Genomic DNA, 26,896 nt, shown 5'->3' with positions numbered 1-26,896 from the left:
GGAATCTCCCCTGGCTGCAGGAAGCTCTGCACTCCCCCATTCCTGCCCCCGTTGCTCCCCAGCCGCAGGGGGAGGGGTCACTGTCCAGGGAGCTGCTCCCCTCCCCCATCTGCCCAAGCCCGGTGCATCCAGACTCCTGGGATGGCACCGTAACCACTGGGCCGTCCTCCCTCTTCCCTAGAAAGAAAAGGGCGAGGGTCTCGTCAGCTGCAGCCCATGCACCACGATACGGGCCAGCAAGCAAAGCTGCTTCTGCCTGTCGGGGTAGGAGACCCAGGCAATCCCTGGCTCCAGGGCAATTCTTCACAGTTTGGCCGTCGTGCTGCTCTCTCGTGCGTCAGGGACGTGCGCCCGCCCACGCGCGGCACTGTCCGTAGCACGGCCCGGGTGGCTCCCGGCTGAGGCTGTGCCACTCTCTGCTTGGACAGGATGGCAATGAACCCTGCAGCGCCCCCTCCTGTCTCGGCTAGGTGCTCACCACACAGCAGCAGGAGCGGGCGGCCAGCAACGACTTTAACTTCGACCACCCCGACGCCTTCGACTTCGACTTGATCATCTCCACCCTGAAAAAACTCAAGCAAGGCAAGAGCGTAACAATCCCCATCTACGACTTCACCACCCACAGTCGGAAGAAAGAATGGGTACGAGGACACGAAGGGCCTGATGGGGCCTGGGGGTGGGGGGATGATTCGTGTGCTGGGGGCGGAGGGCTGAGATGGGAAGAGGGATAATGCACCTGCATCTTCAGACTAAAAGTCCCATCAAACACCATAGATTGAAAACCCAAGATCCCTGCCTAGGGGTCACGTTGCTGTATGGGAAGTATGGTGTCTGTTTCTGGTGCCTGGCTTGGTAGGAACCCAGCAGTGGCACTGTGCTCTCCCCAAATGGGCTGGCTTGGTATGTATAAGGGAGGGAGCGATGCTGGCATCTAGTGGCTGGCAAACAAAAGATAAAGGGTCTACTGCTACTGGCAGCAAAGGGAGTTCCCCACTAGCTCAAGTGGTAGAATCCCATGGTTTTGGAGCCGACAAAGCAGGTCTCTGGTCCCAGCCGCCCAGGGACAGGAGCAGGTGTGCGTGAGCCCCTGTCTCTCGATTCGTTACAGTAGGGAGAGCCGTAGATTATGCAACACTGACCCCGGCCGTCGATGCGAGGAATAGCATGGAGAAGGTCTGAAGGGAATTCGATCCAGACCTCCTTGCAGAGAGGATGGTATCTGCAGTCTTGAGGGAGGAGGCAGAGATTTGCTATGGAAAAGCTCTGAGTGGGTGAGATTTGGGAAGGAGAAATGAAAAAATCGTCTCTTTAGTGGAAGCAGTGCGAGTCACCCGTCTCGGGACTGGTGTTCATAAGCAATAATAGGAGAGGCCTCCTCCGTAATGGGCTTGGTCAGTCCCCAGGCAGGCTGAGTTCTTTCCTTCCTTCCTTGGCTTGAAGATCAATTGAAAAGCAGCTTCATCTCTCGCCTGGAAACATGGGAGGCCAGCTGCTGCTCCCTTGATCTGATGCATCCTCTCTCTGGGGATGGTGTCTCTGAAGGGGCTGGGCCCTCTGATATAGATCATGGGTTGGTCTTTTTCATCGCAGTTTCTACTGTAAGGGGGGTGCCCTTGTCATGTCTGGTATCCCAGCGGCACTTGTTGGGGCCCAGCAATGGTGCCTTAATTGACCCTGGAGTCCCAGGACATTCAAATCCTTCCTGTTATGCTGAACTTCATGCTCCTTTATCATCTCTCCCTCCAGTGGAGTATTTTTCTCCTCTCGTTCTCTTTCTAACTGCATTGGGTTTGACCAATTTCCCTTCTGTTTCCTCCCAGAAAACGCTGTACGGCGCCAACGTGATTATCTTTGAAGGCATCATGGCTTTTGCGGACAAGATGCTCCTGGAGGTGAGAAAGGTCCTTCAGAAGGACGCTGGGCTGCAGAGGCAAAGCCAAGAGGGTCTCACGGCTTCGTCTCGCGTCCTGGCTGGGAAAGTAGGAGCGGTAGAGGAGCATTCCTTGCTGTACGCCTCTCCATCCACACGCAGTGTAGAGAGGAAGGGAAGGTGGAATCTTCCCCCTAATGGTCTCTAATGTCTGGGGCCAGGGAGATAGATGCTTTCAGAAGATCTATTCCTGATTGCTGTGGAAGTTTATTGTAGGATCTCAAAGGGCTTCAGCTGCCAACGATTACAAAGCCAAGGTGAAGGACGTTGGGAGAAACACAAGCTAATGCTCTAACCCATCTGTAGAGATGTTGAGGCTGGTGATTTGGTACCAGGTGTAATGAGTTTAGTGGCTACAATCTAATTCCTGGTGGCAATTGTCCACTGCACAAAAACACCACTAAGTCTGGCACAGTTCTGCACTCCTAGTCTCTACACATTGCAGTCCGTTTGCTAGGATGAGCTGGTCCAGCAACTGCAAGCTTATCTGATCCTTGCCAGGGCTGCAGGTTCCTTATTTTTTATGAGCCCTAACGCAATACATGAAACATGTAACAGGAGAGGCCAAGCTGTGTACAAACCCGAATGTCTCTGCCCGCTTTCATCCAGAAGCTTTGCTTTATTGCTCAATGCGCTCTCGCGATCTGCTCGTCTGGAGCAAGAATGACATCCAGTGGTCAGCTGGGGGAATCTCACTTGGAGTTAGGGGCGTGATTCCCAGCTCACAAAGCCACACTTGCCCTAGCTCTCATCAAGTAGCCTGCTACAGGCCACGGGGCTGGGGTCGAACAGGCAGCAGAGAGTGGCAGATGGGCTAGCTAGCCTGCCCGAGAGCATACCCATGGGGGGTTGGGCAGGTTTATGGCTAGTCCAGGCCACTACTCGCTGTCGTGGTTACGCTACTATTTTTAGCGTGCCGGCTCATGGGAGCCAGCAGGAACATGTCTGCGTGAGCTGGGAATCGCACCCTTATCTCCAAGCGTGGACGTAGCCCCAGAGGGGTATTTCCTGGGGAAGATGTAGCTCGTTCTTGCTTTTCCTACTTAAAGGCAGGGCTGTGACTTTGAGCAGCCGTGGGCAACCTGCTGTGTTTGGCCCACTTCCAGCATTAGCCAGCCAGCGCCCACGAGTTACCTTCTGGCACATCCTAATAAGTCCCCACCATTGTCACTAGCCACTCTCGTCTCCTCCCCAACCTTGAGCTTGGGAAATAGCACCCCGCCCAAAGAGTGGGATCTACTAGTACACGTGAGTTTTAGCACAGACTGGGTCTCGTGGGCATGAGAATAGGTGTGTGAATTGCACCTGCCGAGGTACAGAAAGTGGCTAATTAAGGCCGCGTTGACCAAAGGCCCATAAAGCCTGGTGCCCTATCTCTGGAAATGGCCAATCCCTGACTCTTTGCAGGACGGGGATGGGGCCCTAGCGAGTCTTGCAGTGCTGTGTACGGAGGAGACAGGGAGGGTACTCAGCGGCTATGCTGATAGGATCCAATAAAAACCTGGATAGACAGAATTCCCTCCAGACCCATGACGAGCAGTGCGTGCCCGAAGCTTAACTTGGATTACCCCTTCCCCCGCCTTATTGATCCGGATGTTGGCCACAAGTGTATCCAGCCCTTTAAAAAGAGAATCAGTTGCAATATAGGACTCTCTGACCTCTTGTGGCAGTAAGTTCCACAGGCAGACTATGGACTGGGCCTTTGCCTGGAGAATGAAAAGTTGGCCCATCCTGACTGGGCTCCCGGCTCAGGAACTACACTGTCTCAGTTGACCTGGATTTCTAGTCGCTTCATGGGTCTCTCTGAAGGTGCATGGGTGGGAGGGCTATATTCAGATTTCACACCGTAGAGGCTGTCACCCGTTCATTCCACTAGGCTAGGGAAAGATTTAGGCTTGGAAGGATTCGATTTTTATCAGTAAACGTCAATTTCACCATATACACACACACACAATAAATATTCCCAGCAATGATCATTGAAATTTACAGCTAGACAAAGTAAGAAAAATGCTTCCTGAGAACTTACAAGAGTTTGATTTAAGGATATTTACCTTGTATGTTTTGACATGTGATGTTGACAGTTCATGTTTAATAGTTATAAAGCTTTCACTTTTTGAATCTCAACATCTGCTGTCATTAAATAATTAATCTGACCCCTCCATATGTTCCTGCAACTGTGAAAATTAAAATAGATAAAAATATATAAAGCTTAAAAATAAACGTCAATAGTACCTGGGAAAATTATACCAAAAAAATCAAATTCTGCCCTGGCTAAATATATTTAATATTAGTTGGGCAGGTGAAACTGTTACACAGAGTCTTCCAAGATATTTTTCTTAGTGTGCAAGCAAATGTTCAGCCTTGGGAAGACGTATCTTGAGATGTTGGTTTTTTGTTCTGCACGGTCCTGCATCGAGGAAGTGGTCCTTGGAGAGGAAGTTGTGTAAGCAGCAGTTTGAGATCGGCTCTTGAGATGGAGTTGCTCCCTGCATGCTGGCTGACCACCTCTGTTCCAGGACTGGTCTATATGTATAAGTTACACGTATACTCAGATGCCACATCTTTGATACCAGTGGGAAGCTGAGCTGCAAGGCCCTGACATCAGCTGTTGCTCAGCAGAGGGCTGACGCTGGTGTCAGAAGAAGGGTGACAATAGGTATAAAATTTCCCTCCCCCATTGATGGGTCTTTGAACCAAACTTCTCGTGCCTGTACCCATTACCGGCTCTGGCTGTATGGGCCCCTTTTCGGTGGCAGACCCTCGCTACCAGGTAAATTACAATCTCCCGCCGATGGTCCCGTTGAGCTGTAGGGGAAACGCATGCTAGAAGAGGAGATTGTGATGGATTCCCTTCTGCTGGGTGAGGCCGGAGCTGGGGGGGACTGTTCCTCTGTCATGATGGTGCAGGCTTGTGCAGCAGGACTCCAAGCGCTACCCTGACATATCTTAGTTCCCCTGCTGTGATTTCCAAGGCTGCTTGGACCCCGGTGACTTCCCAGTGGGTGATTTCCAGCTCCCTTCAAGGGGCTTGAACTTGGCCCTCAGCTCTGTGACAGCAACAGGGGGATCGGGGATCTGCTAATAGCAGAGGGAGAGCTCCCCTTCCTCTCGCTGGCTTGACTGGGCAGGTCTCCACTTGCGGCTTCCCCGCCCTGATAACCCCCCATGAGTGACACTCCACCCGCGCTGTGTGCGCATTCCGTCTCCTTTCAGCTTCTTGACATGAAGATATTTGTCGACACGGACTCGGACATCCGGCTGGTGCGCCGCCTGCGCAGGGACATCGGCGAGCGCGGCCGGGACATCGAGGGGGTCATCAAGCAGTACAACAAGTTTGTCAAGCCCGCCTTCGACCAGTACATCCAGCCCACCATGCGGCTGGCCGACATCGTTGTGCCCCGAGGTACCCAGCACGGCTCGCTTCCCGCCGGCCTCTTTCCTCCTTCGTTACGTTGGTGCGCTGAGAAATCCCGTGGCTTGTTGTCCCTTAGCAGAGCAGTACGAACGCCAACTCCCGCACCTCCTCCCTCTGCTGTCGCCTCTGGCTATTCCCTTCTGCCCTCCAGCTGGCATTGATGCCAACTGCACACTGAATGACCCTGCTGCCCATCCCTGTAGCCCCTGCTCTTGATGGCTCCCAATCAAGATTAATTGGCCTGGTAACTCCCTGTGAGCATGTGTTGGCACCAGGGTGAGCTGGCTGGCTGTGCCAAACTCGTGCCAAGGAGCTAACAGGGCTGCTGTGTGGTGGGTGGTTTTTGGTTACGTCGGTGGGTCTGCCTCAGTTCACCCCAGCTGACGCCCTGGGCCTGCCGCTAGCTGAACCGGCAGGGAGCAGAGTTACCGGTTTGGGTCCGGGAAGGCAGGGACCCAGCGTTCCCGTGTTTCAGAATCGCAGGCCCCAGAGAGGTGGTGCTGACGTGACGCTGAGTCCCTGTAACTCGCCCTGTCTCTCTCTCGTTCTTGGCGCACTGAAGGTAGCGGGAACACCGTGGCCATTGACCTGATCGTCCAGCATGTCCACAGCCAGCTGGAAGAGGTAAGAGCTGCGCTGGGAAGCGCCAGTTCAGGGAGGTGGCAATACGGGTGCTTAGCGCCTGGGTAGAGCCGGGGCAGTGGCGTGGCTAGTGACACCATCCAGCACCTAGCCGGGGTATCGTTTGGCTTGGGATTTGCTCCCTCTGCTGCTCTGCATGTGAGAGCAGCGGGGCGATGATCGAGATTCCTGACCTCTCCTCAACCGGGCGAGTCTTCCTCCCTCTGCCCCTCCGCACTGGCCTTACCGCTGGGCAGAGCAAGCCGTGCATCCCCGTGCCCGCTGCTGCCAGGCCTGCCTCTGTATGGTGGCATGCTACAAGCTGAAGGCAGAGGGCTGCAGCCTGGATGCTGGAGCTTTGCACAAGGGTGCTGGGGGCCCGCAGAGCTGCATGGCACCTCTCCCTGCGTTCTCTGGGCTGTGCCCTGCCCTGGCCCTGGGCTCGGCACATCCCAGTGCTTCCTTCCGTGCCTGCAGCCCCTTGAACCTGCCTGTCCCTTACTGGGCGCTCTTGGATAATAGCAACTTCTTGCTGGGAACTGAGAGTTTGCCAGTAAGCGGAATCCACTGTACATGCCTCCTCCCCGGTACAGTTTTCCTAACCGCAGGCCTAGGAAACTCAGCAGCCCCTGGGAGTTAAGCACAAACCAGGCCCTGACTTCTCCCGCCAGTGCATTGCTCTGGCCCCTTCTCTTCCACCAGTTCCTGCCCTCCAATCACGCGCAGCCCTTGGGTTTCCGGCTCTGAACAACTCTCGGAACAGGCCAGTTTTTCAAATCCAATTCAGACACCCCCCACCTTGGTCGAAGCCTCGCGAAAACAGCTGAGATCTGCCCCCCCCCCCAGGAGCTGAGACCTTTCACCAGCATCCAGCCCAAATGCCATGATTCAGTCTCACACCGGAGCACTCGTGTGAACCGGCTCCAAGTCGGATCCAGATTCCGACTTCCACATCCTCAGCCATCTCTAGTTTTCACAAATCTTGACTCCCTTAATTGGAGTGTAACAGCTCTGGGGGGTGGGTTACGTCTGAGCACTCGAGGGGGTGTCAGATCAGCGTACGAGGTTGTGTGCCGTACGCTGCGTGCTGCAGTTCCTAGCTTCCCTGGGAAGATTAAGGGCAGACTGGTGATTTCAGCGCCACAACACTTAGGTTCTTATATAGCTTTTGTATGTTAACTCGGGGATATGCTGGGGGCAGGGGAGGGGTCTCTTTGCACTTTGATTTTTGGCATTGGAATCTGTTTGCTTTTCAAGATAGCTACGCTCCAGAAGGGCACATGCGCACAGAAGTCAGATGCACTTGGAAATAAAGTTCTCCACTCCAATTGGCCTTTCTAAGCTTCCACTCGGCTACAGCCAACTTGCTGCCTGGAAGCCCAGTGCATGAGACTGCATGCAATACCACACAAGCCAGCAAGTCCCTATAGGAGACACTGCTCCTATATGTTAGCACTTGCTTAGAGTGCGCCCCTCCAAAAATGTCTCCTCTCCTAGTTAAAAGGAGGTCCCTATATTTTGCTGCAAACGGCCCTATTTGTAGAGTTGAAATAATGGCAGGTCTAGAGGTTGTGAAATCAAGATTTCATCTTGCTACCCGGCCAGAGGGGCTGTTTTCTTGTATAAGTATGAAACGCTCATGTCATATCAGAAGAAGAACTGGTATCTACAGCAAGATGGAAATTGGTTTTGCAGTCTCTGAACTGACTCATAGCTGGGGTCCGAGACCTGGCCGGTTTCCATGGAGATGAGATAGCTGCTGCTTACGGGAACAGGCCTCAGGAAAAGCAAATTAGAGCAAAACTTTCTTTCAGATAAACCTCACAGTGGGTGAGAAATGCGGGTCCTTCCCAGACGGCTGTTTGGGGAGAACCTGTGAATGCTGAGTTTTGAGGGGGGGGGTTTACTGGGGGGTGGAGGGAGAAAGACTAAACGTGAAAGCAGGAAAATATTCCTATTTTTCCTTTTTTTTTTTTTTTTTTGTCTCTAAATGCCCGTGGGCTTGACAATGCTTAATGCCGGTTGCATTGTGTCTTTGTGTTACTGCTGCAGCGTGAACTCAGTGTCAGGTAAGACCCTCATGACTCTGTCCTGTCTGCGTGACCTGAGGCATTTCCAGTGCCAGGCACTGCTTGGGCTGCACTGTCTGTATCAGACTCCAGTAGCTTCCTCATTGAGCTCAGACCTGTAGAGTTCATCTCACCCTTTAGACTCAGGTGCAGCCAGGAGGGCAATATTTTAAGCTCTGGGCATATATAGTAAGTGAAGGGACCTGCAGTTTCTATGGCCAACATCTGACCTGACCACATACCCAATCCAACTCCCACTGACGCTGGATCCAGGCCTAACGTATTCTTCGGTGAATCCGAGACGTTCACAAGGCTGCCGACTTGCAGAATGGGAAAGCGTTTGGTATTTTTCACCAGATTTTTTTCAACTAATGTGAAAAGTGGTTTGGAGACCTCTTCATCTGAGCCGGGGCCGCTGGAAAAGCATAGGAGAACCAGGGCCTTGTGTTCCAAATTTAAACTGAGCCTCGCCCCGTTTAAACGAAGTTCCTTGAGAATTGCGGCAGCCCTGGGGAGCGAGAGACTAAGGCACAGGGGGAATAGCACCCAAAGGGAACTCGACTGAGTCTGAGTGGTAACATACACATTTTGATCCAGGAGGACAAGTTCTCTGGGAATAACTTCAGGACCCACCAAATAATATAGTGGGAGATACGATTACTAAGTAGCTCCAGGTGTATATACAGAGTAGACACCTATTTAGTTACAATATCAGCGTGTAGATGGTGCTTCTGCTTTTTCCCTTCCATTAGGCATTCAGCGAAGATTTCAGCTATTTTTGTGGGAGGCGAAAAGATGCATTTCTAAAAATGCGTTTCCACTTAGATGTATATCTTTGTTTAAAGAGACACGTAACTCAGGTAGGCCTGAAGTTTACATTTGGCATAAAAAAGCTTTTACAAACCCTCGGATGAATAGAAAAGCTTCTGTTTTTTCCCAAACCTAGTTATTTTCAAGCAAGTAAATTGGTTGGTTAAAATTTCACTTTTAACAATCTCGGGGCCTAATGTGGCAAACATCTCTACGCGTGAGTAACTTTACTCCTACGGGTAACTGTGCTCGTGTACGTAAGTGTTTGGAGGTTCGAGGCTGAAGGCGGCATATAGTGACACAACCATGAACATTTTTCTGTTACAAATGTGTAATTTGAAAAGTGGTTTGGAGACCTCTTCATTTTCTGTTACAAATGTATAACTTGTAACAGGCTAATTTTTTCCCCCAAGCTGATATTGTTCTGAAATCCAAAAAGTACCACGCATAGTCTTGATTTTGCCTTTTTTTCCAGGCCTCTTGAAAATCTACAAATTAATAAAACGGTGCTGATTTTGTAATGGAGAGTTTAGTGCTGTAGCACTTTAATTGCACAAATAACTACAACCACAACACTTGGGTAACCTCAGAATTCTTATCATGTATTTCAATCAAGGCTTCCTTTTTGGTAAAAGTCTGAAAAAAATGAAGGTCGGGAGCTGGAAGATGCCTGCAAACATTGGTTTAAACTGATGAAACCCAAAGGTTTTTATTAAGTCAGCTGTCTCCAGCACCCTGTCCACCCAGGGACAGATGTGTGTTAGGTAGCAGATCAGGGCTGATAGATGGGGACGTGCAAAAACAGTGAAACGTGCCTGAAAAAAATGGGGCTTTTCAACTAACTGAACTCCCCAGCCTCAGTTCTCAATGGCTTATAATGAATACCAAAATCCCTCATTCTAATGTCGGTGCCTTTCAAATGCTGTGTTGGTGAAGCTATGCATAATCTGTAACTGGTAGAGAAAAACCCAGATGTCGGATCTGGGCCCAGGCTAACCTACCTTCCACACAAACTGTAGGTAAATTTGGGTAGGAATCCAGATCCCAACTCCATCGCTTTGGCCCCTTTCTAGCACTTTGTCAATGGAACTTTTTAAGTATTATGGAGGTGAGCTGATTCTAAGCCCAGTGTGTAATGACTGGGTAACTTACAAGGATGAACTGTTGATACATCTAACTGGATGTTAACAGGGTTAGTTGCTGATGCATCCAAATTCTCACTCATTTAAAGAAAATTGTAATAATCGCTGGACATTCGACTTCTCAGTTTCACACCTGGAGGTGTGTTTCCTGTCTGAAATTGCAACCCACTGAGCCATCCGTGTGCAGACACCGTACACCCACGCATGCAGTTCCCATTAACACCAGTAGGAACAGACATGTACACTTCCTTGGCGGAGCAGACCCCGGAGTCTGCTTGCTTGCGTTGAAGTGTGATGCTTTCGGTGATGCCTTTATCCATTGTTTTCCCTTCCGCCATGCTGTTTGAGAACTGGACTTGCTTCTAAAAACGGGTGTTCTCGAAGATGATTTCACCGTTGCCAATCGATACTTCCCCTCCCCAGGTCTAGATCACCTCCATGTGCCCTTTGCCAGTTGTGTCTTTAAATACCAAGCCGTGGCACGGTGTAGTAGTCCTTGTTTGAAATGTCAGCCGTTAAAAGCCAGCTGCCGTACGTGTTTGAAATGCCTTACCTACATTAGCTTCTTTGTAGCTGGCTGTCTCTTGTCTGCTTCCTGTCTGATTGCATGTACAACAAAGAGCGGGTGGTGTTCACCGTGCCTTTCTGAGAGACGGTCACCCCCATATTTCTTTTGCTTTCATTTCTTCCCCTCCCCCCCCTTTGAAGCTTTCGTTCTGGGGAGGGAAATAAGTTTCCAAAGTGAGACATTTTCTCGACCTGCTCACGGCTGCTTGGCTGAATGTTCCATTGCTGGCCAGCCACAGCGAAGGGGGGAGAGGAAATTCTGCTCACCTGCTTCACCCGCAGGATGGCTGAGAGCCAAGCCAGCAAAGAGGGACAAACTCCTGCAGGTCCCCCCCCTCCCCCAAGGCCTGGCCAGTCCTCCGTTCTCAAGCACAGGGTCGAGCGAGAGTGTGAGCTCTTGTCCCTGCAAGCTGCTGAGCTGTTCTCGCTGCCCCGTTTGCGATCCCCTTGTGTGCCGAGTTCTGTTCAGCGGGCCGGATTGTGAGTGCCTCTCCGAGGAACGTCAAATGCTCTTGCCGTGCGTGTGCAAATGTGGAATGTACTCGACTCAACTCCCATCCCGCTGGGAGAGGAGCTTGGGCTGTGGAGTTGGGTTCTGAGTTGTGACTGTCCCAAAGTCGGGCAGCCACTTCAGGCCCATCTCTGCACAAGATGTTCTTGTCTGGCCCAGGCCAAATCTTTAACTGGGCCTCTCGCAAGAGGCACCTGCGACCCAAGTGTGAGTGCTTGTGTCCCCTCGTGGGCCTGGTAAGCAGGTCGGTGGGCACATCTTGTGCCTGTTTGCATGTGCCAACAGCGACAGGCTGTGTGTCCTCCCCCTGCGTTCCCAGTTCCTGGGATCTTGGAGTAAACAAAGGCTTCTCTCTCTGATTGTGGGAATGCACCGAGTCCTGGATGCGGGGTCTGGTCTCTCCTCCATGCAGAGGAGTCAGGGGATGCCAACGCCTGTTAGCGTCAGTGGGAGCAAGGTGTGCAAGTCTTGGAGGGCACAACAGACTCCTGCCAGTCCGGCTTTTGTGGCATCACGCTTCTCTGCCAAGGCAGCGGCTGGGACTGGGGCCTCGCTCCATTGAATGCACAAGGGACGTAACGCTGTCATTTTCCCCCCGTGCTAGGTTGGTGTGAGTGCTGTGGGGGGGCCCCTTGGAGACTGTCCAGCAGAGGGCAGCACATCTAAGACAATCTGTTAAGCAAACACAGGTTCAGTGAAAAAGACGCTTGCTGAAGGATCTCTCCCTGATGGCTCAGGTGTTGATCGAATCCAACTGTTACCGTTTGAAGTTAATACGGATCATGGCTCTCCCCCGCCTCTCCCCGGTCCTTTGACTAATTAAAATGCTTTCTCCTTTTTTTCCCTCCCCTTTAAACCCTTGTTGTATTTCCTGCTTTGTCTCTCCCTGAACGTCCCTCCCATCTGGTGAACAGAGGAAGCTACGCTGGGATATGTGAGGAGCACTTGCAGTGTTTTGAGTTTGATACTAACCATGGGAGCTGCAGGGTGACGGGGGATGAGCTAGGGCTGCATGCTGAACATGGGGGTGCACAGAGAGGGAGCATGTGCAGGTTCCTACAAGGGTGATGTTCTTTAAGCTGAACTGAAAGGAAACCTCCCCCCCCCCCCCCCGAACCTCCTGAGAATTAGAGTATGGGGCTATCGGTCTTGGGTACCTATATGGCCACATCGCCATAGTATCTGGGCACCTCACAGTCATTAATATATTTCTCTTTAGAACACCCTTGGGAGGCCGGGCAGTGCTATTATCCCCATTGTACAGATGGGGACCTGAGGCACAGAGAGGCTAAGTGACTTGCCCATGGTCTTGCAGAAAGTCTGTGGCAGAGCAGGGACTTGACTCTCTCCCCCACCCCCCAAGTCTTAGGGTATTGCTCCAACCACTGAACCATCCTTCCCCCCTGCTGAACCTGGAGAATTCCCCAGAGCATGAGGTGTCTAGTCCCACCATTGCTTTGGGGGATTGTTTGCCATGAGCTCCACAGCAACTAATGCCTGGTCTGACTCTCACCCCACAGAGTGGTATAGGCTGCATGCACCCAAGGGGTTCCTCTGCTGTCACAGCCTGGAAAGCAAAGTGCAAGCATTTCAGGAACAAATGGAAACGTTGGTGACAAGATAACAGTTTCTCCTGGGCCTGTTCACAGCTCGGTGGTGTAGGAGGGGTGTTCCTGGTTGTGTTATGCCTACTTGTGGCATCCGAGGACTGTGTCTTGGTGTTTTGTGTAGGTGCTGGAGAAGACAACCTGGGCTGATCCTCTCTGGTGTGGCACACACTGATGTACCACAGTGTGCGTGGGGGCGGAGAGCGGGAGGGTGGCAGTGACTAGCACTTGGATCGGATACAAGGGCTTGGGCAGCAGAGAGCCGTGACCTCGGAGGGCCTTTGCAACCCACACAGGGCCGTTCGGTTTGTGGCTTGTGACAGTGCTGACCACACGCCTCGCTTTAAGGCCTGGGTCCCAATGAGTCTGCAAATGCCGAGTTGAGGCCAGCGCACCATCCTCGGGGGGCAGAGCCTTAAGGTGCAGTTCCCTGGCGTGTGGCACGTAGGTCCTGCAGCTGGCAGGGTTATTGGTGAATCCTCTGCCAGGCCTAACAACAAAAAAGTGGGCTGCTCCGCACGGGAGCCGTTACCGCTGGCCCTTGTCCAGCAGTTTTGCCAGCCTTGAGCGCTGTCTTTCAGCAGAGAGGCGAAGCTAAGGTCCTGACCCCGGGGGAGTTGTCTGAGGAGCCCATGGGACTCTTCCCGGGGATCGAGGTCGCTTGTCCTAGTGGCCTCTTCAAATTCCACCTCTGGGAGCTTTCCAACCGCAGGGCACCTACAGTGGATGGATCTGCTGCCCTTATCTGCCATTTCTGGGCCCTGCCACAGAACTGCCTCATTCCCTCCGGGCGGCGGGTGCATAGAGCCCTGTATTTCGGGTCAGGCTGTGACGCGCTTTGAGATCCAGGGGCTGTCTAAAGGCAGGGCACCGTTATCCCTGCCCCAGCGGTGCTGTGGGGGCGGCAGCCCGTTCTCTTGGGGGGGGAGGCATGCCCGTTGCTCTTGTTTTGTGACATAGAATGTTGGCTCCAGCTGGTTTGTTTGATGATTTCTCCTTTTTTGGTTTGTTTTTTATCCCTCTCGACCCCCCCCCCCCCACACACACACACATATACCATTCTCCCCCTCTCAGGCCAGTGTGGGCCAAGTCAAAACCTGTTTGTGGGCCCGATCCTGCAGCCATTCCCCATGGGACATGGATGCAGGATTGGGTCCTTCCGAAGAGTGAGGGCCTCTAGCGAGGCCGGGGTGGGACAGCCTCCCTCAGATCGCCCCGCGGAAGCCTGGAGCAGCAGCACGAGGAGGGGACTTGCAGGAGCCTCTTGCTGGTGGTGAAGCCTCGCGGTGGGCATGGGGAAGGGTGGGACACAAACAGGGTGCCAGGGAGACTAACATGGTGTTCTTCCTTGCTAACCGAGTGCAGCTTGTTTGGCTGACCACCCGCCCCCGAGGTTTTGAGGGGTTCGTCTTGTTTCAGAGCACAAGTGATGCCGGGGTGGCATTTTGGAGAACGCTCTTGCAAAGCCTCCCCCTAGAACTGAGTGCACCCCATGCACCCCCTTTCTAAAGGGGAGCACAGTTTTCCTGCACACTGGGTCTCTCCGCCCTTGGTGGGGGTGTATTCACACACACACACACACACACACACACACACACCTCTCTCTCTCTCTCTTCTGAACCTATTACAGCCTTTCTCCGTAATCAGCTGATGCAGCAGGGTGGATCCCTGCATGCCCACACGTGCAGCATGTTCACAGGCAGTCTACAGCCCTGGTGTCATGAGCGCAGAGAGCATCTGTTTCCATAAAGAAACATCTCTTTGGTTTTTAACAATCAAAACAGGAGCTCGTGGAATAAGCACAAACCCCTCAAACGCTCAACGGGCTTTGCTTGCGTCTTGATTTGCATTTGTTTTAGCCGAGGCCAGAGGATGACTGGGTAGATGGAGGAATCTGGTCGCCATGCCCCTCCTTCTCAATCCCTACCTAGTCATCTTCCTCCTCCTGGCTTGCTTGTGTGAGTTGCATTAATTAACCAGGGTGGTTCTCTACTAAATCTTTACCTGGCTGGTGCTTTTATCTTTTCCTTCCTGCAATATATTTCTGAACCAGTTGCCGTCATTTTTGTGTGTGACCCAATGCACAGCTGTCTGAGTCCAGCGTTCCTCACGTGCAAGGCTGATTGGTTCATCCTTTCCAGCCAGAGACGTGCTTTTACTACGTCTTTCAGACACGGAGAGGCGGGCTAATGGGAACCCATTATCAATGGCATTTCCTTGATCCAGGAATAGGCATTGCGCCCAGCAATGTTAATTGATTTGTCATCCAGAGATGAGTCACGCCAGCCGCCAGCCCTGTCCAGCTATGAAGCGTCTTGAGGCTATTCCTAATTTTGTAACCATGAGACTGTCTCTGAATGGACCAGAGCTCCCACACCAAACCCCTTGAGATGCACGACTGTTCTAGGAAGGGTGCCGTTAATCTCAGGGGATCAAAGTGTCAGCCAGTGCATGGGAGTGGGACACCCTGACCAAGTACCCTGTTTCTCATGACGTGCCAGAAAATATTTGCTCTGGGAAGCACCTTTTATGGGGTCAAATTTGAGATACTTTACTCCTGAGTGGTTGCCATAGCTTTCCCTTCCTCATTGATTGACTGAGGGATCCATCCAGTGAATTAGAGCAAAGGAAGCAAATGAGACCCATGAGCAGCAGGAGTGTGATATGTTTTATGGAGAAGCTTCATCTCTCCTGACACAACTGGTCAGTGACAGTAACTGGCACATCCTGGATGGTAAATATGTTGGTGCAGCCAGTTGGAACCTTAACATCCCAGCTGTGGGCTGGTGGGATGCGAAGGCTTCGGGATTCTAGACGTGGCTTCTCATTAGTGTCGTTAACGACCTCTTTGTTACCTTGGGTGTCTTCCTCCCCCACCCGGGCTGCAGGCCTTGGGTGCTGCCCTTAGGGTTTGGCTGGATGACTGCTTATGTGCGTGAACGAGCGCTCACCTAGCTGTGGTGTTGTGTTGGTCTCCAGGGCAGCGCTGGCCTCTGCCCACCAGTGCCATCCCCTTCCTCGGACCCTCAGCGTGCTGAAGAGTACCCCGCAAGTGCGCGGCATGCACACCATCATCCGGTAAGCGCGCCACCTCGCATTTGGAATGGCTGAGGCTAAGGGCCTGGGGGCCTTTAGCATCATCCAACCTTGGTCTGGGCGTTTGACATCTCCCACTCGTAGGGCCCCCCAAGAGATAAAATCCTGCCCCTGGCCAGTTCTCACCCGCTTCCTAGAATCATCCATTTGAAATAGGGTAATGTCAACCCGTATGAGCGTCTGCATGTTCGGTGCCCTGTACAGCCGTGAACAGCTGTTCCTACCACCACCCCAAGAGCTGGGTACCGTCCCTGCTGTACAGACACAAACGGAGGCATAGAGAGGTAGGAGACCTGCCCAAAGCCCCACAGCAAGAGCGCGGCAGAGTTAGGATTAGAACCCAGGAGATCTGGGCCAGGGCGATTGCTCCACCTTGGAGCGCCCCTTTGCAAAAGTGCCTATGTCCCAGCAACAAAACTACAACCTGGGGTGGGGCAGGATGACCCAATATCGCGCAGTTCCCGGTAAAGGGGCCTGGAGAGGGTCAAGGTCCTCGGCTGCATCTACCTGGGAGGAGGCTGAGAAACTTGCCCTGTGTATCTGGTCCACCTTTTCCATCCTATGCGACCCGGCCTCGCCCTTCAGGCAGCCTCTGACCCACAGTCAGCGTCTCCTGGAGAGTTCTCGGTGACGGACGTGCCTTTCTCCCCTCCCCGTTAGCGACAAGGAGACCAGCCGCGACGAGTTCATTTTCTACTCCAAGAGGCTGATGCGGCTGCTGATCGAGCACGCGCTGTCGTTTCTGCCTTTCCGGGTATGTACAGGGAACGAGGGGATGGAGGGGAAAGCCCGTTGTTCTCTCCTTTCTGATCCAAGTCTGGGAGGACAAGGGGAGGTCTGCGTTTGCCCCTGGAGCCTTCCCTGCTTCTCTCTGACTTGCCCTCTCGTGGAAAAGGCTAAAAATAAATGATTCCCCTAGGTCAGACAGAGATGGGACCCTATTCTGTTGTATACCACACTCATCCCCGTAGTGTCTAGACACCTTCCAGCAGTGTGACTGACAGCTGTCACGTGGTTTGTTCTCACCTCCTCCCCAGGAAGGAAAGGGTATGCAGGGGCATGTTTTGTGTTAGCAGTGGGTGGGTGGGTGTGATAGATAGATAGATAGATAGATTGATATACACACACACACACGCACGCACTGTCTCTGTCTCTCTCTCGCCTGTATGTGATAGAAGGCAGATCAAAGAAATGCACCTTGCCCTTGGCACGGAAGGTGGGGAGGGAGGGTTGGGATGGTCCTTCGTTTCCAGGGGGGGGTCATTCCATGGTCTTGGACCTCGCCCCCCCCCCCCCCCCCCCCCCCCCCAAAAAAAAGCTGCGTCTCCACCGTCGCTGCTGCTGTGGGGTGGGTAATTGTATAGCACAGGGGCGCGTCCGTCGCTCGGCTTTGGGAGCAGAGTGCAGGTGCAGCCAGGTTTCTAAGGCAGCTGGGCCTCTCTGCACCTGAGTAAGGGGCCTTCTCTGGCTTGCACGGCTGGTGTCCACGGCTCAAGCACCTCCCCTGATCCCCTGGCTCCATGACTGTGTCCGTGGTTCACCAGCCTGTGGCTTTTGTGCCCTGGCGGTCTGAGCCCGTGTTAAAGCTTGCGCTGTGATCTCTCTAGAGCTGCACTGTCCAGACCCCTCAGGGAGAGGACTACGAAGGGAGATCCTACAGTGGGAAGCAGGTAAGGGGAAGGGAAAGGCTGGATTCAGTTGCACTCAGTGGGGCCAGATCCTACGCCCATTGAAGTCAACGGGAAGACTCCCCCGGACTTAATGGGCCTTTGATCAGGCCCCTCGTCAGCATCTGGACTAGCTGGGTCTGCTCCAGGGGGCTGGCGGGCTGGCTGCTGGGCTGTAGAGACCACGGGATCCTGCAGCCTACAGCTTAATGTACAGCAGTGACTAGTCAGGTCAGGCCCTTAAGTAGCACTACCGAGGTGTGTGCGCGCCTGTGGGTGCTCCGCATCGCTCCTCTTCTCATCCTCCCTGTCGGGGAAGCAGCTGTGTCTGGGTGGCTGCTGTGAGGAGCTAGCTGCTTAACCCTGTCACTGCTGGAGGAGATGCGGCTGTGCATGGCTCAGTCCCATTGCTGGCCTGGGCAAACAGGAGCAGGGACCAGGCCTGGGGGCTGCGTTCTGCGCACAGCTCTTAAACTGACCTCAGGTAAGGCCCGTGACCCCATTGATCAGGTGGGGCTAATGATCTTACCTGCTGCTGTGAAGCGCTTTGAGGCCTCTGGCTCCAAAATTGCTGTAGATCCGTGCTAGGGCTAGTTCCTTTGGAGACCAGAGACCAGGAGCATTTGAGGGGCCCCGCATGGCCGCTTCATCCCCGCTCTCTGTGGCAGATCACAGGTGTGTCTATCCTGAGAGCAGGCGAGACCATGGAGCCGGCGCTCCGAGCCGTGTGCAAGGACGTCCGAATCGGCACCATCCTCATCCAGACCAACAGCAACACTGGAGAGCCAGAGGTAAAGGCCGAGGGCGCCTTGCGACCCGGGACCATTCGCCGCAGCACTCCCTGTCGCCGGGATCCCTAACGCTGCCGCGTGCCGAGTAATTACAATCAGTTCGTTCATTCCTGCTGGCCACAGCCGGTCTCGTCGGGAGGTGGCCGGTTGGTAGCTGGCTTTCATATTTAATGAGCATTCGTCGGTCACTGAGGCCCAAAATGTCTGACTTCAAGTGAAGGCTTTCACGGTCGTCTGTGCAAAACTGCGTATGTAGTTGCACGTGCAGTGACCAGCTAGACGTCTAGCCAGCGGCACGTACACCGGCCACCGCTGAGTGTGGCAGGAAGGTAACCAGGCGTGCCAGTGAGGCACTGAAACGTGCACCTGTTGGTGCACTCGCCATTCAAGAAAATTGGGCCGAGGTCGTTGGGGCTTTTTAAATGCATGTGTTCAAGCAGCAGCCCACTGCTGCGGTGCGTGCCCGGCTAGCCTTTTAGCAGCAGCTGCCTCGTAAACAAAGGGTCCGGTAATAGGCCGGCAGCCGGTACCCGATTCAGCCCAGTAATCCTGCCAGCAACGGGGTAAGTGGGCACTGCTGACGCCCTGCGGCAGGTGGCGCATGCCCCGCCCAGCTAAGGGAGGGGTGAGCAGAGCTGTTCTGAGGGTGAGCAGAGCTTTTCCCAAATCTCTCTCGGGTCTGTCCCTCGCCCAGCTCCACTACCTGAGGTTGCCGAAGGACATTAGTGAAGATCACGTGATCTTGATGGACTGCACGGTCTCCACGGGCGCGGCGGCCATGATGGCCGTGAGAGTGCTGCTGGTAAGGAAGGATGGCGGGGGCCTGTCTCCGTTCAGACAGGGAAACCCCGGAGCAGTCCTGGGGGTGCTGGGAACTTGGGGAGGCGGTGGGTCCAGCCCAGCTCTCTGATGCAGAATCCTGGGGTCCAAGTAAACTAAGCTAACGCCGGCACCGTTAAACTTGGGCCCCGCAGTGAAAAGAGGAAGGAGGCCGGCTGGCGTCGTGCAAGCCGCAGTGACCTTCGCGGCCAGACACTCATAGTCACCCTCCACTGGGGGACAAGCCCTGCAGGAACTGAATTCACGTCCAACGCAAGCCAGCTCCTTCCCGAGACTTGGTTCCCAGTGTCCCCAGCCCAGCAGGGAGATCAGGTCCTGGGGTGCCAGGAGACGAGGCTCTGAGAAGGAGATGAGGAAGGGGGCTGCTCTCAGTCCCTGGGGGCAGGGGCCCAATCACAGTGTTGGCCCTTTGGGGTGGGAGGCCAAGGGTCTCTCCAAGTCAGGGCTGGGGCGTATTGGGGCTGGGGGAGGAGGGGCATACAGACCCTTGCACCGCCGCGGTCTGTGCATAAGGAGGAGGGGACTCTCCAGAGTGGTGTCATGGCCCCTCCCCCGCCTTCACACCGCAACTCTCTCATAGGATCACGACGTCCCCGAGGACAAAATCTTCCTTCTCTCTCTGCTGATGGCGGAGATGGGCGTCCACTCGGTGGCCTATGCCTTCCCCCAGGTGAAGATAATCACAACGGCTGTGGACAAGAAGGTGAACAACCTTTTCCGGATCATCCCCGGCATCGGTGAGTACCCGCCAGGAACAGGCTCCGGAACCTGCCTGGGGTGGGTTGGCTGGTCAGGAGCGCCTGGCCAGCCCCAGGAAGGTGAGGGGAGCTCGCCCTGCCCTGCAGAGCCTTGTTACAAAAGCATGCAGCCTTTAACCAAGGACAGGCTCGCCTCCTCTTCCCCAGACAGCGCACGGGAACCCCAGCCCCTCCAGAGTCCGCTGTGGGCAAAGTCGACAAGGAGAAGACAGCAGGGACAGCATTAGCCGTAGGGTTAGCCAGCTTGGGTCTAAGAGGTTGGCATTGCAGAGCTGGACAGGGGAGTGGCTGATCCCTGGTCCGTGGCAGGCCGGGGCGATTGCCCAGCTCTCGAGGAGGGCGTTCTCTGACGAGCGCCGTGCCTGCTGGAGCAGAAGGGAAGGGCTGCTGGCAGCGATCGCCCAACAGGGTGTGACGAAAAGAAGGGGAAATAAAGCAGGTTGCTCTGATCCCACCGCTGTCTCCTCATTCAGCATGTCTTCTCCACCTTCGATTTGCAAGTGACAGAAACTGACGCCCCCTGCCCTGTGGGCGCTGGTTGGCCTTCCCGTGCCCATGTGGGAGAGCAGAGCACGTGGGCGGCCCAGCAGCCCCTCTGTTCTTGCACGCTGTCCCGGGGGGGGGAGGGGGGTCTCCCACGGGGTGTCAGAGCAATCGTCCGTGTTCTTTGGGAAGCGGGTGTAGTTCCCACTCGGCTGGGTTAAGGGTAGGGTGACCAGATGTCCCGATTTTATAGGGACAGTCCCGATTTTGGGGTCTTTTTCTTATATAGGCTCCTATTACCTCCCACCCCGTCCCGATTTTTCACACTTGCTGTCTGGTCACCCTAGTTAAGGGTGTCCGGCATTCCAGCAGCACCGATCTCCGTGTGTAACTTCACATTGACGCCTTGTGTGTGCGTGTCTCTCTCTCCCTGCCCCTTGCCCCCGTGCCCTAGGGAATTTTGGAGATCGCTACTTCGGGACTGACGCCCCGCCTGACTGGAGTGACGACACCCTGGACACTTAGCAAACCCCCCGCCTGCCCTGGGTCAGAAGACGAGACCCCACCCTGGAGCCGAGGCGGCTTTGCGACCGCACCTTACTCTTCTGTTGTACATTTCCAAAGAGATTTCCCCTAGGGCATAAATATTTTTTCAGCTGTTGCGTTTGAAGTCTAGGGCCTATTTTTTCAAAAGGAAGAAATGCAAATCCTAGCAGACTGTATGTGCACAGGCACGTGTCCTACTTTAGAGCCGAGTTAATTTATTTTAATTTAAATATTTGCCTATGTAACTTATGTTAGATTTTATAATGAACAAAATAAAGATTTTCTCCAGTTTTCTTGCAGCATCGCTGTTGGTGGTTAGACCCAACCCCCAGTGCTGGTATCTGGGTCTAATCCCCGTGCCGCTCCCAGATAAACCCAGGAGGAGCTGTAAATATGAGCTTTATCACCCTGAATCTGGCGCCGGGGTTGAAAATGCTCCGATCCCTTCTCCACCGTCGCCAGTCTGTCCTGGGACACGGTACAGCAACTAGGAGGGCACAGGCCTGCGTGGGGATGGGACAAGTAGCAGCATGTCCTGCTAGACGCTCTGAAAGGCAAGGGCAGGCCAGGGCTGAGGCCGCAGGCGCTGTCCTGCTGTCCCAGCGAGAGGAAGGAGGAGCACTGGGGGAGCCGTGAGTTGCGCTGTATCCTTGTCTTCCTATCACTCCATGGCGAACAGCCGTGTGTGGGGGGACGGATGTTTGCAGCATAGGCCATTGCTGCTGTTTCACTGGGTACTTGCCGCTCTGGCCAGCGCTCAGAAGCAACTCCTGCCTGCATGACTGGCTCCCACTCCAGGGGCTGCCTGTTCCCAGCAGCAGGAGGGCTAAAGGCACAACCTCGCTGTGGGAACACAGAGCCCAAGGCAGGAAGGAGAACGCGGCTCGCGTTGCAGCCAGGCTGAGAGCAGCCGAGTGCGGACACACTGGCCCCATGGTTCTTGATCTCCCTGGATGGGGCCTGCTCTCTGTCCCCCCTCCTCGGGCTTGTCCTGCTGACTCAGAGCTGTCACACAGCAGGGGGGTCGGGTTTTGTAACCTCCCGGGAACGGGTTCCTGCCAAAATGAAGGGATTGTGACAGGAAACCTGCCCAGCTGAACAGCCGGTGCTAGTTTCCTGCAGCATTTCAGAGCAGCCTCCAGTATTTTCCCCTCCTCAGGGCCAGGTTCATCGTAAGGCCAGGGCTGCTGGCAGCAGGAGCAGGAGAGATTCAATCAGTCCAGCCCTGCTGCTCTGCAGGGAAAGGGCCAGCTCCCCGGCACAGGGGCGCACCCCGTGAGCTCACAGCTGAGGCTGGAATGTACTTATTGGAAGGGCTGAGCGAAGGTCGTGTGGGCAGGAAGCTGCGAGGGTGGCGTGGGGGCAGCGGGGTGGAAATCAGTGAGGGGTTTGGGCTCAGAATAGCTCCACTCACTAGTGTGGCTTCTTGCGCAAATCCTCAACTAATGAAAACAAACGCAGCCCCGCACGCGGCGAACGCAGGATCTCGACACTTGAAAGCGGTGCAGGGAGGCAGTGCCGACACCTGATAAGCTCGCACTAAAAATACCTCCAAGCGTAGGTGGCCCGAAAGCTCGTAAGCACCCATGCCGTGAAAGAGAGTGAGTTTCCGTGGCTGAGTGAGTGACCCCCAGCGCTAGCGGCAGGGCCAAAGGGGGAGCAGCAAGGCAAGCCGCTGCAGGTGTGAGCCAGCGAGTGCTAGTCCTGGGCCAGGGCTTCCCCTCCAAGCCCTGCACTATACCTAAAATGTAGGTCAACCTAGCAGAGGTGCTGAGTTCCTGGGGAGGGGCGGCTTGACCTCTGCTCTGCCCCAAGCCATGCCCCATTCAACTCCTTCCCTCAAGCCCCTGCTCCGCCTCTTCCTGCCCTGCCCCACTCCTCCCCATCCCCTCCTGCATGCCGCTGAACAGCTGATTGCGGCGGGTGGGAGATGCTGGGGGGCGGAGGGGAGGAGCTGATCTGTGGGGCTCCGCTGGGTGCTGGGCACCCACTATTTTTTTTTCTGTGGGTGCTCCAGCCGCAGAGCCCCATGACATCCGCACCGATGCTAGCTACGTCCTGGGAGGGAGTTCACCCCCTGGAGAGAGGTCGTTAAGCTGCCATAAGCCCCAATCTAGACACTGCTAGGTCACCAGAAGAACGCTTCCGTCAACCTTGCCCCTGCCCTGCAGAGCGGTGACTTAACTCCAGCACCGGACAATCCGCTTAGCTGGGCATAGGCCTTGTACTTACTGTGCTGCAGGCTACGGGGGGAGGTGAATGGGCCGGCTGGAAAGGCAGCTCGGGCACATGCAGACACAGGTCTCGCTACGCCAGCGAAGGGCCGAGCTTGGCCCTGTAGGCTGGGGGATGGGAGCAGCGTGGCTGGCTGCGTCCTTAGGAACTCCATGCTCCCCCTCGCAAGGGAAACCAAAGCCCCTCGGATTTGAAAGCCACACAAGTGGGAATTGAGGGTGCCCCGATAGCCCAGAGCCAAGCAAAAAGCATGACCTACCCCCCTGCCCTTGTGCAGCACCGGGGTGGGGGGAGGGGGAGAGAGAGGGTGTGATAATGAAGCTGACTCAAAGCAGGCTAGCAGTTGCCCTTCCCCTACCGCACCTCTGCCCCTGCAGCATTCAGTGCATCCCTGCATTCGTGGCGTACGTGACAAAGGGCTGGCACAGGACCACACGTCCTGGGCCCCCACAAAACAGGCCGTGAAGGTGTAACAAGCAGGCAGCCCCTAGACTGCAAGGCAGGCTGTGGTCTGGGGTGGAAGAGGAGGACACTGGCTGGGAGGCTGAGGGTTCACTGACAGTCACCCTAACCAAACCGCTGACAATTCGCCTAGGCGCCCCTCCCCCTGTACGGAGCAGCACCTTCCCCAGATCGGGAAGATGGAAAACAGCCTGTCTCCCGCCTCGTTCCTTGCAGCCTGCCATGGTTTGCGGGCAGCCAAGCGCAGCCCAGAGGGGCAGCGTCGTGCAGCCTTTGCGGTGCCGCGGGAAGAGCTGACGTGCGGTAAGATGACAGAGGCTCCTCGGGAGGAGGCTGCAGCCTGCAGAGACTCAGGCAGAGTTTTACAAAACTCCTCTGTTCCCCGGCACATCAGCCAGGACACCAGGGACCTCCAGCTGCTAGGAAATAACAGCCTTGTAGTTACTCCAATGACTAGCGCAATGCGCGCAGCCTAGGCTCCCACCCGCCACTGAACTCACTGGGTGTTCTGTGCCTGAATATCTTTGAGGCTCTGGGCCAGGGGTGTGTATGAAGAGAACAATAAGAAGGCAGCGGTGTGGCCCAATGGATGATGCACTGGACTTGATTCCCTGTGCCAGGAGGTACTTTGTAACCTTCTGCAAGTCACTTTGCTCCTCTGTGCCTCAGTTTCCCCACTTTGCAGATGATGAGCCATTGCTGCCTGAGTAAAGTACTGCAAGAACCAAAGAAACCTTGAATTTTTGCAGTGAGACGGAGGCCTTTAGGAGTATGTTTATGTAATGCTGACAGACCCCAGTCGTCGGCAGGCAGGATCGAACCTGGGAACCTCTGGCGCTAAATGCACGAGAGTCTCTGCTGCATGAGCTAAAAGCCAGCGGGCTGTTCGCTAAGAGCAGACTCACTAATCTCTCTGTAAGTGGTGTCGGGGCCACTCGGTGAGCCGGAGCACCACCTCCAGGAGGGGTGGGGGTTACATCTACACCACAAAGACAATCCCACCCCACTGAGTCTCAGCGCCCGGCTCCGTTGACTCGGGCTTGAGGGGCTGAAGAGCGCAACGGAGATGTTTCCAGCTGGGCTGGAGCCGGGGCTGATTTTAGCCCAGCAGCGCGAGCCTGAGTCAGTTGCCTTGGGCGCCGCGACTCGGTGCCGTGGGTTTTTCTTTGCAGTGGCGCGTTTGGAAAAGGGATGCAGGCTGCTAAGGCACGTTGGCCAACCTTGCCCTGCCTTACTAAGAGGTGTAGCCCTCCTCTAGCCCGCAGCCCAAGGGCGCTCCCAGTTTGGAGCTGTCGCGCCTACAGACACCCCCGGCACGCCGGCGGCAGGGGAACCATTGCCCCATTTGGTGAACAGCAACTCTGCCCAACTGGCAGCTGCGAGACCCCCCCCCAGCTGCTCACTGGCCAATTGTTCATTTAAAATAAAAGGGGCTGGAGGCCCAGGCTGCAGCCGCAAGAGTTTTGCTGTCCTGCAGCAGCTGCACCATTGTGCAATTAGGAGTCACAGCGACCCAAGCTGCAATGCGCCCGCCTGCTTGCAGAGCCAGCACTTAGCACCGCCATAGCAGGCTCTCTGGGCTAGCTCTCAACCTGCTGCCAGTTATGTGAGTGCGTTGTAAGAGTGCAGCCTGGAGCTCGTTCGTTAATACGAAGAGCGCCATCTGCTGGCACGCACGAACACGTAGCGTTGCCTATGAGTTAGGGCCATCAATAAAGTTGTTGTACATGGCAAATGCCGCGCTTCTCTTGCCTGGGCAGGCATTGTCCCCGCTTTACATGGGTAAACTGAGGCACAATGTGTTTCGACGGCTTGCACACGGTCACGCAAACTAAACTCAGCTGGGGTGGGTAGATATGATTGGTCAAACCAATCACATGGTGGGTCTTCTGGGCACAGATTGGGTAACCAGAAGCCCATCTGGCGCAAGCTTTTATGGCATATGAATTGAACATGTGTTTTCCAGAGCTAGTCATATAAGTGGCTTGAAATGTGCTTTGAAACGGGGTGGAGATTTGAAACAGGCCAAACACTGCAGGCTCCTGAGGGCCAGGCCAATGGGAATCCAGCCCAAAATTCAAGGGGGGGCGGGGGGGACTGTCATTTTTAATCACAATATTCCTGTCCCCAGATTGTTGCTGATTGGACGGTACATAGGGACCTGCCCTAGCAGTCACCATTGGCCAGGCCTTTCCACCTCATCCTGGCACAACAGGGATTGCTTTTAACTAGCCGGGCAAGCGTAATTTGTCCTGCGGGAGCTGCCACCAAGCCAGCTGAGCTCAGACAGGGGACTGGGAGTTGAAAGGCTGCTACCTAGCGCAAAGTTAGCCAGGTGAGCAGAGCTGCCCCTGCCAAGGTGGCAAGAGGCCAGAAACGTTCACCAAATAGACAGCCTTTTGGAGTCCTGGAATTGTCTCCTTCTCCTGCGTTTGGCCCAGGAGTGGTGAAGATTTCCCCGGGCGACAGGGCCGGATCCAGGCACCAGCCTGGCAAGCAGGTGCTTGGGGCGGCCGCTCCGGAGAGGGGCGGCACGTCCAGGTGTTCGGCGGCAATTCGGCGGACGGTCCCTCACTCCCGCTGGGAGCAAAGGACCACCCGCCGAATTGCCGCCGCAGATCGCGATCGCGGCTTTTTTTTTTTTGGCTGCTTGGAGCGGCCAAAACCCTGGAGCCGGCCCTGCCGGGAAAGCCGTCTCCAAATCTTCAGCGCCCAGAGCCACAAAGGTATTTAGGGTCCTAACAAGCAGCGCAAGCTGTGAGAACTAGGCACCTAACGACCATTAAGGAGCTGGTCCCATGGGTCTGGCTGCAGATTTTGTGACTGCCTTTGCCCCTTTGACCGTTCTACCCCCTCCCGCGCCTGCTCCCAAATTGTATCGGGTGTCACATATTTGGTTGCTGAGGGGACCAGTGGTTTGGCCTATATTTGGAGCTCGGCCTGTATTAGAGGGCTGACACTAGTCTAGAAACCAACTCTTAGGCCTGCTCTGCACGTAAAAAGTTTTACAGTCCTAACTCGTGCACTGGTACCGCGCCTCGTGTGCCCGCAAGCGGAGCCGGCTGCATGTGCTTTACGCAGCTGGTTGGCTGTGGAGGAAGAGCTCTGCTGGCGTAAAACGCCTTCATAGCGCTCTAACTGCCAGCCCACTAGGCAGGTCCTACCACTTTAGGTTAAAGCTGTACCCCGTTCCAGTGTAGACAAGCCCTTAGTGAGGCGTGCAAGAGAGTACACACACCTTTCTCCAAAGGACAAAGCAGGAGCTACCAGCATCACTGGACACCCTGTAGGCGTTGGACAAGGACGCCATTTCACTTGGCTTCCTTTATAGGGTAAGTGATGAGGC

At 54.8% G+C, this 26,896-nt stretch overlaps 1 protein-coding gene across 4 annotated transcripts in view; it reads left to right on the top strand.

Annotated features, from left to right (window-relative positions):
* Positions 1 to 21,146, top strand: part of UCKL1 (uridine-cytidine kinase 1 like 1) — a 42,309-nt gene extending 21,163 nt beyond the window's left edge. For 2 of the 4 annotated variants that reach the window (XM_034787185.1, XM_034787183.1), the window contains 12 exons: positions 471 to 641; positions 1,821 to 1,892; positions 5,144 to 5,333; positions 5,908 to 5,969; positions 11,980 to 11,999; positions 15,652 to 15,750; positions 16,429 to 16,522; positions 17,376 to 17,438; positions 18,104 to 18,226; positions 18,921 to 19,028; positions 19,647 to 19,803; positions 20,762 to 21,146. In XM_034787185.1, coding sequence (XP_034643076.1) covers positions 471 to 641; positions 1,821 to 1,892; positions 5,144 to 5,333; positions 5,908 to 5,969; positions 11,980 to 11,999; positions 15,652 to 15,750; positions 16,429 to 16,522; positions 17,376 to 17,438; positions 18,104 to 18,226; positions 18,921 to 19,028; positions 19,647 to 19,803; positions 20,762 to 20,832 — 1,230 coding nt within the window. In that variant the 3' untranslated portion in view covers positions 20,833 to 21,146. Of the gene's footprint in view, positions 1 to 470; positions 642 to 1,820; positions 1,893 to 5,143; positions 5,334 to 5,907; positions 5,970 to 8,018; positions 8,036 to 11,979; positions 12,000 to 15,651; positions 15,751 to 16,428; positions 16,523 to 17,375; positions 17,439 to 18,103; positions 18,227 to 18,920; positions 19,029 to 19,646; positions 19,804 to 20,761 lie in introns of all 4 variants that reach the window. The other 2 variants (XM_034787186.1, XM_034787184.1) reach the window with 1 other exon arrangement.
* The last annotated feature ends 5,750 nt before the right edge of the window (positions 21,147 to 26,896 follow it).

Source organism: Trachemys scripta, chromosome 12 (genome assembly GCF_013100865.1).
Source record: "Trachemys scripta elegans isolate TJP31775 chromosome 12, CAS_Tse_1.0, whole genome shotgun sequence".
Classification (NCBI taxonomy): domain Eukaryota; kingdom Metazoa; phylum Chordata; order Testudines; family Emydidae; genus Trachemys; species Trachemys scripta.
This window is presented reverse-complemented; position numbering and strand designations above follow the sequence as displayed.